The sequence below is a fragment of the Panthera leo genome, chromosome A2, assembly GCF_018350215.1.
Source record: "Panthera leo isolate Ple1 chromosome A2, P.leo_Ple1_pat1.1, whole genome shotgun sequence".
Classification (NCBI taxonomy): domain Eukaryota; kingdom Metazoa; phylum Chordata; class Mammalia; order Carnivora; family Felidae; genus Panthera; species Panthera leo.
The window spans coordinates 86138814-86153049 of record NC_056680.1 but is presented as its reverse complement, the minus strand read 5'-3'; the positions used below and the strand labels follow the sequence as shown (position 1 = coordinate 86153049).

General features: G+C 34.3%; 1 protein-coding gene and 1 long non-coding RNA gene across 2 annotated transcripts in view; one reads left to right on the top strand and one right to left on the bottom strand.

Moving 5' to 3' along the window:
- Positions 1–14236, top strand: part of PCLO (piccolo presynaptic cytomatrix protein) — a 361627-nt gene that overhangs the window by 267959 nt on the left and 79432 nt on the right. Inside the window, exons 7-8 of the mRNA XM_042916591.1 lie at positions 2414–4601; positions 9682–9818. Coding sequence (XP_042772525.1) covers positions 2414–4601; positions 9682–9818 — 2325 coding nt within the window. The remainder of the gene's footprint in view (positions 1–2413; positions 4602–9681; positions 9819–14236) is intronic.
- LOC122206939 overlaps positions 1–14236 on the bottom strand; it is a 71222-nt gene that overhangs the window by 38519 nt on the left and 18467 nt on the right. The window contains exon 3 of the long non-coding RNA XR_006196627.1: positions 5371–5473. This is a non-coding gene — a long non-coding RNA (uncharacterized LOC122206939). The remainder of the gene's footprint in view (positions 1–5370; positions 5474–14236) is intronic.

Genomic DNA, 14236 nt, shown 5'->3' with positions numbered 1-14236 from the left:
AAGTATGGCTACTCTGGGATTCTTTTGATATTCATTAGCATGATAAATGGCTCTCCATCCCCTCACTTTCAGTTGCAGATGTCTTTAGATCTAAAATGAGTCTCTTGTAGGCAGCCTACAGATGGTTGTTGTTTGTTTATTTATTTGTTTGTTGTTTTTAATCCATTCTGACACCTTGGTCTTTTGATTGGAGCATGTAGTCATTTTACATTCAGAGTGATTATTGATAGATATGTAATATTTAGTGCCATTTTATTACTTGTTTTGTATTGTTTCTGGAGATTTTACTCTCTTCCTTTCTAGCCTTTGTCACTTTTGGTCTTTCCTTCCTGCTCAGAGTCCCCTTTAATATTTCTGGCAGGGTTGGTTTAATGATCACAAACTCCTTTAGTTTTTGTTTGTCTGGAAAACTCTTTATCTGTCCTCCTATTCTGTATGACAGCCTTACCACATAGAGTATTCTTGGCTGCACATTTTTCTAATTCAGCACATTGAATATATCATGCCACTGCCTTCTGGTTTGCCAAGTTTCTGTGGAAAGATCTCCTGTTAATCTTATTTGTCTTCTCTTATAAGTTAAGGGCTTCTTTTATCTTGCTGCTTTTAGGATTTTTCTTTATCTCTATATTTGGCAAATTCAACTACTGTATGTCTTGGTGTTGTCCTGCTTTTGTTGATTTTGATGGGAACTCTCTGTGCCTCCTGGATTTGAATGTCTGGTTCCTTCCCCAGATTATGCAAGTTTTCATCTGTAATTTCCTTAAATAAACCTTCTACCCCCTTTTTCCCTCTCTTCTTCTTCTGAGGCTCCTATGATACAAGAGTTATTATGCTTTATGGAGTCACTGAGTTCTCTAAGTCTATATTCATGATCTAATGTTATTCTTTCCCTCTTTTCAGATTCATTATTTTCCATAATTTTGACTCTTATATCACTTATTCATTCCTCTATTTCTTTCATCCTGGTTGTTATACCATTTGGTTTCAATTCTTGGCTATTTTACTTTTCATATTGACCTAGCCTTTAGGTCTTTTACCTCTGCAGCAAGGGACTCCCTGGTGTCTTCTATTCTTTTCTCAAGCCCAGCTAGTATCCTTATGGTTGTTGCTTTAAATTCTGGATCAAGCATATTATTTATATCTGTTTTTATTAGATCCCTAGTCATGACCTTTTCTTGTTTTTTTTGTTTTTTTTTTGGTTTTTTTTTTTTTTTTTTTTTCTTTTGGGATGAGTTCCCTCTGTCTTGGCATTTTGTCTAGGTCTCTGTCTTCTTCACTGTGTTAGGAAATCATGTTTGTTTCCATCAGTTTATTGGATATGATGTGTCACATCTTTTGATATTTTAAAATTGTATGATTCTCAAGGCCAGTGATTTTGTATAATGCAAGTATACGACAAACCAAATGAAATCAAATATATCTAACAGTTCATCAACAATACACCTTATCTGGTTAAAAAAAAAACTACAGTAGTTTTTTTTATAGCAGTCAGTTCCTTTGCTTCATGTATAAGTTGCAAAAACATTAAGAAGCTAAAATTACTGGGGCGGCTGGGTGGCTCACTTGGTTGAGCGTCCAACTTCAGCTCAGGTCATGATCTCACAGTTTGTGAGTTCAAGCCCCGCGTCAGGCTCTGTGCTGACAGCTCAGAGCCTGGAGCCTGCTTTGGATTCTATGTCTCCCTCTCTCTGCCCCTTCCCTGCTCATGCTCTGTCTCTCTCTGTCTCTCAAAGATGAATAAACATTAAAAAAAAAAAGAAGCTAAAATTACTTAAGAATAATAAAATTTTAAGAAAATATAAGACACAGATGGTCATGAAAATATTGAAATATTAAATAGAAAATTAGTTCCGATTACTCTTTTTGGGAAAAAAAGGACATTGGAGATTTGAAGATTTCCTTTCAAAACATTTCATGATTGGAATAGGAAGGACAGCCACTCTTGGCGGGTAAAGTAGTAATGAGAAGATAGAAATAATTGAACTTAACAGTGGTAAATGTGCATCTTCAACAAATGCAATTTAAATTTTAGACAGCTAACACATATACTCTGGGAATACATTTAACAAATAGTTTTATGTATACTAATAGGATGAAAAATGGGTTTCTAGAATTCTCTCAAGAGTCTAACTAAAATCTAAGTCTGCCTAGAAATGAGTTCCATGCTTGATTTCAAAACTCACTGCTAATGTCACAGAAGTTATAATCATAATTAACCACTTTACCAAGAAAGGAAAAACTGTTTTTCATTTAACTGTATTGGTGACTAATACTTGAAATAATGTATAAAATTTTTGTCTTATGCTGTCATAGCTAAAACATACACAAAATCATTTTTATCTAAAATGTAAATTATAAAGTTGTTAAAATATTTTTCCCTTTATAATAAAGTTCTATGTTTGTTTAATTATAGACAAAAGGTTCTCAAACCATGACACCTTCTGGCTCCCAGAAAAAAGTTAAGAGAACTCTGCCAAACCCACCTCCCGAGGAGACCTCCACAGGCACTCAGTCAACATACAGCACGATGGGCACAGTTTCCAGGAGAAGGGTCTGCAGAACCAACACAATGGCACGGGCCAAGATTCTCCAGGATATAGACAGAGAGCTTGATCTTGTAGAGAGGGAATCTGCAAAGCTTAGAAAGAAACAAGCAGAACTTGATGAGGAAGAAAAGGAGATCGATGCCAAGTTACGGTACCTGGAAATGGGAATTAACAGGAGGAAAGAGGCATTATTAAAGGAGAGGGAAAAGAGAGAGCGTGCCTACCTCCAGGGAGTAGCTGAGGATCGGGATTATATGTCTGACAGTGAGGTGAGCAGCACCCGACCCACCAGAATAGAAAGTCAGCATGGCATAGAGCGACCAAGAACTGCTCCCCAAACTGAATTTAGTCAGTTTATACCACCGCAAACCCAAACAGAATCTCAACTGGTTCCTCCGACGAGTCCTTATACACAATACCAGTATTCTTCTCCTGCTCTTCCTACCCAAGCACCCACCCCATATACCCAACAGTCCCATTTTCAGCAACAGACTTTGTACCATCAGCAAGTTTCACCTTATCAGACTCAACCAACATTTCAAGCTGTGGCAACAATGTCCTTCACACCTCAAGCTCAACCTACACCAACCCCACAACCTTCTTACCAGTTACCATCACAAATGATGGTGATACAACAGAAGCCAAGGCAAACTACATTATATTTGGAGCCCAAGATAACTTCAAACTATGAGGTAATTCGCAACCAACCCCTGATGATAGCACCTGTTTCTACTGATAATACGTATGCTGTTTCCCACCTTGGGAGTAAGTACAATAGCTTAGACTTGAGAATAGGATTGGAGGAAAGAAGTAGTATGGCAAGCAGTCCAATATCAAGCATATCTGCAGATTCTTTCTATGCAGATATTGACCATCATACTCCACGAAATTATGTCCTAATTGATGACATTGGAGAAATTACCAAAGGAACAGCAGCATTAAGCACTGCATTTAGCCTTCATGAAAAGGATCTGTCAAAAACAGACCGTCTCCTTCGATCCACTGAAACACGTAGGTCTCAAGAAGTGACAGATTTCCTGGCACCATTACAGACTTCCTCCAGATTGCATAGTTATGTGAAAGCAGAGGAAGATCCCATGGAGGATCCTTATGAGTTAAAGCTTCTGAAACATCAGATTAAACAAGAATTCCGTAGAGGAGCAGAGAGCTTAGATCACCTTGCTGGTCTTTCCCATTACTACCATGCTGATACTGGCTATAGACATTTTCCAAAATCTGAAAAGTATAGCATCAGTAGACTCACACTTGAAAAACAAGCAGCAAAACAACTACCAGCAGCCATACTTTATCAAAAGCAGTCAAAGCATAAGAAATCACTAATTGATCCTAAAATGTCAAAATTTTCTCCCATTCAAGAAAGTAGAGACCTTGAACCTGACTATACAAGCTATATGACTTCTAGCACCTCATCTATTGGCGGCATTTCTTCCAGAGCAAGGCTTCTTCAAGATGATATCACTTTTGGACTCAGAAAAAATATTACAGACCAACAGAAGTTTATGGGCTCATCCCTTGGAACAGGACTGGGCACATTGGGAAATACCCTACGTTCAGCTTTGCAGGATGAAGCAGATAAGCCATACAGTAGTGGCAGCAGGTCCAGACCTTCTTCCAGACCTTCGTCTGTCTATGGGCTTGATTTATCAATTAAAAGAGATTCTTCCAGCTCCTCCCTAAGACTGAAAGCTCAAGAGGCTGAAGCTCTAGATGTTTCCTTTAGTCATGCTTCACCTTCTGGCCGAACTAAGCCTACCAGTTTACCAATTAGCCAGAGTAGAGGAAGAATACCAATTGTGGCCCAGAATTCTGAAGAGGAAAGTCCACTCAGTCCTGTTGGCCAGCCAATGGGAATGGCCAGGGCTGCAGCTGGGCCCCTGCCACCAATATCTGCAGACACTAGGGATCAGTTTGGATCAAGTCATTCATTGCCCGAAGTTCAGCAACACATGAGAGAAGAATCACGAACTAGAGGCTATGACCGTGACATAGCGTTCATCATGGATGACTTCCAACATGCCATGTCAGACAGTGAAGGTAAATTGGGCCTCAACCTACCTTGTTACTCTCAAAACTCAAACTCTTATTTTTCTGCATGTTTAATTTTCCTTCTCCAAGGATGTATTCTACCTTTTTTAGTGCGTCTTTTGCATGTTTACTTCAATTTTATTTCTTGTAAATGGAAATTTGATCTTGTGTATAGATTTCCTAGCATGCTTTTCTTTATTTCCTTTTAGTTTATTATTTTACTGTCGTTTCTTGATTGTTTGCTTGATTTGTTTGGCGTCCACTTTTCCAAAACCATTATTAAGTAATTGTGTCAATAAAATATGGTCATCCCTTAATTCCATAGCTGGAAAGTTTTTCATTGTATGTTTCTTTTATTTTTTAAAAAATGCATTTCTAAATATACTGGTCAGTTTCTTTCAGTTTGTGAAAGTATTAAGATTTAGAGCTATTAAGTACTATTCTGCTAGACTTTGTAATAGAAAAGTACTTATGTTATTTTTGTGATATCATTGTTTATTAATTCAGAGAATGTTCTCTTTTGAGACTCTTTGGCTAAGGACCTGATATTAACATAATGTAAATTTTATAATTCTCCTTAAATAAAAGATTCATATTTTATTTCTCTCACTATGAATATCGTAATTGACAAGTTTGTGCATTTTGCATTACATAACTAGAAAACTTAGCACTAAATATGATATTAACAATAAATAATCATAGCAGTATGCAGGAAACATTATTTAGATTTAGAATAAAATATTTGTACACTAATTTTGTGACAAGAGAGGAGACTTACAGGAATACAAAGTGTCCTTTCCATGCCAAGAGGACTCATGACTTTTGGTTCTTTTTTCTCCCTCCTCTATGGTTTACATTTGAACGTAGGTATGATTTGAGTCCTGAAAATAAGACATTTCTCATCAAATAAAAGCATTATTATTTCATGCCTTTGAAGACTGTAGAGCACTCAGCTAACATGAACATCTCATCTTTTAAACCTGACATTTTCAGCAAAGACTCACAGGAAAATAAGTGTTCATGAAAAGAATTTTCTTTCTACTTCTGTTATCTAGACACTGATATGATTTTAGAAATTCAAATCTAGATTTAAAAAGATTAAATGACTGAATCTGAAAGTGGACAGACTCCTCTTAGTGAAATTCCAACAGACTAGTTACTTTCTGACTTATTTTATTTTCTACAGGCTATTGGATTGACCATTTTTATTGATAATTATTCAATTAAATAAAGCACACTCTTTGTATATTTTTTGTTTAGTCAATTGTTTGACTCTCTCTAGTTAAACAAGGTTATGATATTATGTGGAAACAGTTTCTTTTGCTACTTTTCTGACAGTCCGCATTTTACACACATTATATGCATATAAAACAATTGTGCAGGAGAATATGAAGATTCTTCAATAAACATATTGGTAAAATAACAAGATAAAACAAAAACTCCAACAGGTTTACGGCATAACTAAACACGTAAGGCTGCGTGTGTACATTGAGCATATATTTGACAGGATTTGACAAGTTCATTTATTCATCATTGAGTTTTGTCAACATAGTGCCAGACATGTAGGTGTATCTAGATATTCCAAAATGTGTTTTTTTACATACAACCCTATAAAAATAACCAAATGTTTTATTTCACATTTATATGTTTGGATGATATATACTCATAGTCATCAAGGGCTATATGAAAAACATTATTTTCATAAAGTAGATGATGAGACATCATGCTGCATACAAAATTATGAAATGTATAAAGATGATATCAAAGAAATAATTAAACTTAAATGTCATTGAAATTACACAACTAAACTAAAATGTATTTAAAAATAAGACAAGAAATTTAGTCATAAAGAACATGCTTATACAGAATTAGATAAAGGACAACTATAACAAATTGAATTACATATGTAACATTATGTGTGTGAATTATAGTGATTATCTTTGAAAATTGTATGTTTTAAAATGTTAGTTATTTTCTTTGCTTTTTAAATCACATGAACATATTAACTCTTCTTCTGGTAAAGTGATGACCAGCTTTTCTTTTGAAATCTTGGATTCCTTGGGTAAGGGAAAAATTAGAGAATATTTTTCCTAATTACATAACTCATTTGTGAACTAATGAAATATCAGGGATTTTTAAATAATTTTTTACCAAACATATGCTATATCTGTAATTCAATGATGTGAAGATCTCTTTGAGAAGTGTTAACATTCATTCTAACAGGCTGTTTAGTATTGAGTAGACAAAAGCAAATTTAATTGATTTCAAATTGTTGTGTGCTTTCCTTGAATTCAATTAAACTCTAGGTTATAGACTCTAAGAATATTTTTCCAAATGTGTTTTATATGACTTTGGTTAATTTTGAAGTAGCTCACTTGAGATAAAATCTAGATAAGCATCATTTGTGTTGCTTAATATGTAAGGCCATTAGCTTGAAGTCCACAGTTTGACATGCGTGCGTGGTTGATTATGTGCAGGGCACAATTGCCTTTGCTTTGGAGCAGATTTGGAGGGAAGCTAAGCTCAAAGCAGTCAAGTATATTTATCTCTACAACACAGATATTTTCATGAAAACATTCTTTCAAAGTATACTCCAAGCCAAAAATAAATAATAAAGCATTAATATAGTGTCTTTTAAAAATGTTTTTTTTAACCTATGTTTGATACTGAATATAATTGAACTATTCATATAACGGTTGACTGTGAATAATGCTAGACCCCCAAATAGCTTACTTTTAGTTTACATTTAAGATTGCAAGAAAATATCATCAGTTGAAAACAAGGAGATATTAATCTGTAGCAAATTATTTAAACTAATTTGGAAATTACTTTTTATAAAATTTAATTTTTAAAGTGCAGATCTACCATGGAAGATCAGACGATTGGAGTTGGAAACAACTAGCATTTATGTCCAATTAGCTATAAATTATGAAGAAAAAATACAGTTTAAAAGTAGGTTCATTTCTCTGGTTGCACTTGATTGATCTATAAATTGTTATGCAAAGTATGACAGATATCCCAACTTAGTTACATATTGAGTCAGTGTAAGGAACAGTAGACAACCAAAGTAGGTAATCAGAAATAAATTGACAAAATTTGAATCAGGTTGAGATTCTGCTTTATTGGCATAGACATAGTCAAGGAAACATGATTTAAAGGATTGTGTCTCAAATACAATTAATGAAGTTATATATTCAAGTGAAATCGTATACTACATCATCTAAGATACTCATTTATTAAAATCAGCTAGATTTTTTTCATGAGAAATATATAGGAATATGTAAGAAGTAAGATAAGATAACTATTACTGTGGTTGGGGATAATCTAGTGTATAGAGACCAATGATTAACTTATAATTTTGTTTGGTATTTGCTTATCAAATGACTCTTATATTAAATATTTTTTTCATAAGTTTAGTTTTTTAGTGTAAAATTAAAACTATTAAAAACCATAATATTATCAAGGAGTTTGTGAGTAAAGGTTGTATAACTGTTAATGAAGTTCAAGGGCCAAATTAATATTTATTTTTTAATGTTTGTATCATAATTAGGACATTTAACTTCTTTCTTTAGTTGATGATTAATATTTCTATTTAATTCATCTCCCAAACACGTGTTGTATTTTATGGCATTTAGAAGGCATTGTTTTAGTGTTGAGAGAGGGGAAAAAAGAAAAAGCATCCTCAAGCAGCTTAGAACCTCCTATTAGAGATCAGACAAGCACATATACAGCCACATACCAGGTATGTAACATTGGATTTCCTCAAATTGAAGACTGACTAAATTATGACACATCATCAGTCATCATACTTATTGAGGGTAAATGCTATGGTTAATCACAGGAGGTGACCACAGGACCCCGATCACAGGAGGTCTGGAGGTGAGTAGTGGTATATATGCTATTGGGTTGCCAATCCTACCAGCAAAGATGTAATGGAAATTGGGGGAAAAAAAGTGTTGAGAAGTTTTTGAAGAGAGGACAATCAAGGATGTAGACAGAAAAAGGAAACTATGAGGAGTTGGGAGAACTCAAAAGTACAGCATTGTAGATGCTAGAATTTATAGAAAGCCTAAGTTTATAGCACCATCAACGAATCTTTCAGCACGAGAACTTGAGAAAGACTGCTCCATCTGCCATTTAGGAAACAACAGTGTATTTCCAGATACGCTTTTACAAATTAGGGATCTTTTTGCAAAGAATAAAACTTTAAATGAAGTCAGATTCTATGTATTAGGTAAAATGGGACTTGGGGGCACCAAATAATAGCTTTAAAAGACCGTGGAATTACCAAGAACTGAATGGGCTGAAAAATTTAAAATAATTATGTACTTAAATGTGGTTGCATTTCAAAAAGTATTGTAAGATGTCAAGTTTTGCCACATTATAAATATAGAAAGCAGTCAATCAGCTCTTCAGTCGAATTCCTAAATCTGTGACTGCATGGAAAATAATTATTTAATTTTAATAAAACATTGTAAATATATTTTAATAGTAGGCTACCAGGTGAGTATGGCACACATGTTCCTAACAGTAGTGTCTGGGATCCTCTTAGAAATAAATGTTTCATTTATTTATTGAATGTCATAGAAATGTCATGTTTTCAAAAGCATTCGCTTGGTTTTCAAAGCCAGAAGCCACATAGTAGTGGTTGATACAATAGTGGGAAAGTGACAGAATCTTCTGTACTGAAGGAAGACATTTTCCTTAGATGTTAGCGATAGGTGGAGGTAGTGGGGGAGAGGTGAGAAAGTAGAAACTAAAGGGTTGAGGTTGAATAAAATCACTTCTGAGGCATACTCACTTGTTAATTGATTCAGTCACTATCAAAATTTCTTCTCCTTATTTAAAATTTTATTTTCCTCTGAGAGTTTGAACAGGTGTGTACATTATTTTTTTTCTAAGTTACTCCATGGTACAAAATTTTTATCATAGTGTTGGAAATGATTTTTCTCATCCTACTGGGAGTTGTATTTGAAATGCATGAATGGCTAACAAGCCTGGAGCATGTTGGTACTTCAGAGCATCTTCTGTCCTCTATCATCTGTATTAGTTGTGGTTGCAATGTTTGATATTTCCTTGGTCTCCAAAGCCTATCATCTGCGTCGTGAAGAAACAGATTGGTTTGACAAACCCAGGGAGTCTCGTTTGGAAAATGGACATGGTCTGGATCGCAAACTGCCAGAAAGATTGGTCCACTCTAGACCACTTAGTCAACATCAAGAGCAAGTAAGTGCTGTATTGAGCAATCTCTTTTAGATTTATCCCCCACTGCAATTAAAAAAAAAAAAAAATTATGCCATCAATCAATCAAGCAATCATCCTAGAACGGTCTCAGTATCATTTATCCTAAAATGCATGGGACTTCGGTCAGTCTTCATAAAAAAAATTGTTTTTCCAGTAACTTAAAGTACTAAGTACCTTATTGAATCACCCATGGCTATTGACTTTGCAGCAATGACTGGGCAATTTAAGTGATTCAATCCTCCAAAAGATAATTAAGTTTGTATAACCTACCCAACACTGGTATACAAGGAGAATACATGTAGCTCCTAAAGAACTTACGGAATATTGGGTAAAATTGGTGTGGATAATTTCAGTGCTTTCCAATAACAGTGTGTTCAGGTGTTAAGAAATATAGCAATTAAGGGAGTGGACCAAACCAGGTCAGCTGGGACAGGGAAAGCTTCACTTGGGAAAGAGGAGAATTTATATTTTAGAGTCTATTATATGGACATATTTGTTTTATATTATCTTTGTATTTTATCATCAGAAAAACTCATAAAGTAGATAATATTCATTAATATCTATTTATAGATGGAATTAAACTTAGAGATAAACTTCACAATTAGATAAATATGATACCAAAATGCATGGCCATATTCACTTCAGAACCAATGAGGTGATGTTTGTATGAATTTTGAGAGACACTTAGGAGATCAACATTTGGATAAATTGAAGGAGACTTCTGTGTTAAGCCCAATGGTTTTAAATCGATTCCCTTAAGAGATAGATATTTTCAGGCTGTGTACCCATAATCATTAAAATACCCACAGAAGAACCAGTTGACTTATTTCATATACATTATTAATTCCTAAACCATCTTGGCAGATTAGTGATTCTTTGATATAGAAGACAATTATTTTGAATGGCAAAGGTAAACCATATGAACTTACTGTACCTTACTTCAATGTTTGTTACATTAAAGTATAAAAAAGATGACTTTGCCCATATACGTACTATTGAAAAGATAATATCTATACTCACATTTTACTTCTTCCAAAGCAATTTCAGTTTTCATGGATAAATTTCTCGCTGCTAAATAGGACTTCTGGATCTCCAAATTTTGTTCTGTTTGGTTTTATATATATTTTCTAGAAATCTTGGGATTCTTCTTTCTATATTATAAATATTCTTTTACTGTTTCTGATATCTTTGATAAGATTTGGCTTAGATCCATCTCCCACCCACCTCTCCTCTGGTAACCATGGATGAGTTGATGGGTCAAACAGGATAAGGGCATTAAGGAACACACTTACTGTAAATAAATAAATATGTAAATAAATATTTTTAAGAAAGGTTTTGTGTTAGGATTGTGTTTACCTCTATGTACATGTCTATATACTTCCATTTCTTTCTATTTCATTAAAATGTATCAGGTAATTGACGTATACTTTTCTTAGCTTACCTTGTTATTATTAAAATTGTATATATAGCTGGAGTTCAATCTCACCAAATAGAACAGGTTGGAGAGCAAGAAAAATTAATAAACTCATTCTGAACATGTTTATGACGTATAAACTTAACTCTTTTTATCTGCAGTTATGAAAATAATCTGTCAGCTGAAACTAACTTCTTGAATATATTTTACTATGAGTTTCTCTCTTATAATGACTTACTTTTTATATCTTCCATGCCTCATTTGTTTCTTTGAAGTTTAGTATTTCCCGTAAACCTACATCAGATCACTGAAAGCACAAAAATCCTTTAAAGAAATCTCAATAAAATGAACTATATAAACTACAGAGCTAGAAAATAACTTCTGTATAATTATTTCCCGACACTACTGTTTCCATGAATGCTTCGAATAGTCTTGGCCAACTAATTTATTCAACCAATATTCTTGGAGGATACATTTTAACGTAATCTATGTCCACCTCAATTCTATTGTATGTAGATGAAACATTAATAACCCTAGTAGTACTGTTTAATTTTCTGTTACTAACATCTGCCTATTTATGATTTAAATGCACTCAGGACATAATGCATCCTGTTTAAACAAAATATATTTATAAACCCATATAATGCCAAAATTAAGCAGAGAGAGTATATTTAAGAATCATTTCATGAATTTCTTACTGTTTTTTATACAGTAGAAAATGTGAGGGTCTTTGTTAGAATTACTTATAGGTAAATGTAATAAAGTAATGTTTATTTTTTTGTTAAAAGTTATTTTTTTACATTTATAGATTTATTACATTTTTAAAAATTTATTTCATTATTTTGAAAGAGAGAGAGAGCACAAGAGAGGGAGAGGGAGCATGGGCAGGGTAGGGGCAGAGAGAAATGGAGAGAGAATCCCAAGCAGGCTCTGCACCGTCAGCACAGAGCCAGACATGGGGCTCAAACTCATGAACTGTGAGATCATGACGTTGGCCGAAATCAAGAGTTGGATGCTTAACTGATTTAGCCACCAAGGCACCCCAGTTTATTGCATTTTTTAATTTTGATGTCTAACATACAAATGAAAACCTCCATATGTAGTTACCAAAACCGCAAATATACAGAATTATAAACTAGTTATAAAGTGCACAGCCATATAATCAATATACAGACCAAGGAAGGGAAAGTTGTCTGTCCCCCAGATACCATCTTGTGCCTTTTCCAGATTATAATCTTCAACCTCCTCCAAACAAGTAACACATATGTAACAAAGTAACAAATATTGTGACACTAATTGCTTTGATTTCCTTATAGTTTTTTCTCCACAGAAGTTACATAGAACACAACATATGCTTCAATTACATTTGCATAAAGTGCAAAATTAATGTGTTTTGGCTTTAATATTTATCTTCAAATACTCTTTGTCATTAAGTCACCATAACTATATTTTGGTCTAGAGAGAATAACCCAATGGCATTCTCATTTTATTCATTTGTTTGCATCTGTAATCATAAAAAGGTAATATTGAGCTCTTGGTACTAATAAAGCTGAATGCTTGTATTTGGCAACGTATGCATAACAAGAATCTATACCCATAAAATGCTCTGGAGGCGAAGTAATAAACCCAGACTGACTAGTGCAAAATGAATTTTTCTGCTTTTTTAAAAATATCTTATGTAAAAATTCAAGAGACACCCAGAAAAATTTTTCTGAATGTTTATTAAACTCAAAATCATATTATTATTTAAATATATATATATATAAATATATATATACTTTGAATATATATATATAAATATATATATACTTTGTATATATATGTAAATATATATACTTTGAATATATATATAAATATATATATACTTTGTGTGTGTGTATATATACACATATATATACACATATATATGTATATATTTATACACACTTTGAAAGGAAACAAATATGGATTTTCCTTCTTTACCTCATCTCGAAATAGGGCTAATAGCCCTCACAGGGTGAGTATAAAGGTCAACACTTCCTGACTAATGCCAGCTGCCTCCATGTTCTGCACTAATACACGTGTCTTCTCCAATCCTCATGCAACTGCAATATTGAGGTACATTAAACTCTTCTGAAGAAGCCACCCTCCCTTACATTCGGGGCCTTGGGATGTCTTGTTCCCTTGACCTGAGTACTCTTCCTCTTCTCCTCCCTTGTCGAACTCTATTCATCAGTCAGGTCTCCATGTCCTGTCTTACAAGAAGACTTCTCTCACACCACCACCACCTCCCCACAAATTGGGGCAAGTGTTCTTCCCTTGTGCTCCAATGGTTTTGCAGGCATTATGTCACAGGCTGAGAGCTCCCAGAGAGCAGGGGCTCCCGATTCCATACACCACAGGGCCTAGCACAGTCCTTGGAACACAAGAAGGATGCTCTCATCCTGCAGCTCGCATGCATGGTGTTTAAGAGAGGGAAAGGATGAATATCTCTGTGAATAGCAGATATGTTAACGCAAGTGTTATCATTTCATAAGTTTGAAGGCTCAGTTATTCATGAGAATATGTGTAGGAAGGAAGAATTATCCTTTTGCTGGGAGGCATAAAGATGATAGTTCTTTCAGTGCAGAATCACCAAAAGACAAGGCCAGAGACCAGACTCTGGGGGAGAGGTGTGGGCACTGCTTCACATCTTGCTCCTACTCCTATTTGACAGAAGCAACATGTCCCCTGAAGCTCCATCTCCTGGGGAACTCTGAACACTCACCTGCAGTGCTTAGGAAAAGCTAAGATTCAACTAGTTCATACATGGGAGATAGATACCACTGCTTTTCTACACATTTTTGGTCACATTGATCATAATTGTGGCAGTTTTATGTTTTTGATTTATTAAGTGAGTTTGTGGTGCTGTTAGAGACAGTCTCTGAAACTATACGAGGTGTTAGGAGATGTTCTGAAAGCAACATTTAAAAACATTTTAACATTTATTTTATAGCAACTCTACTAA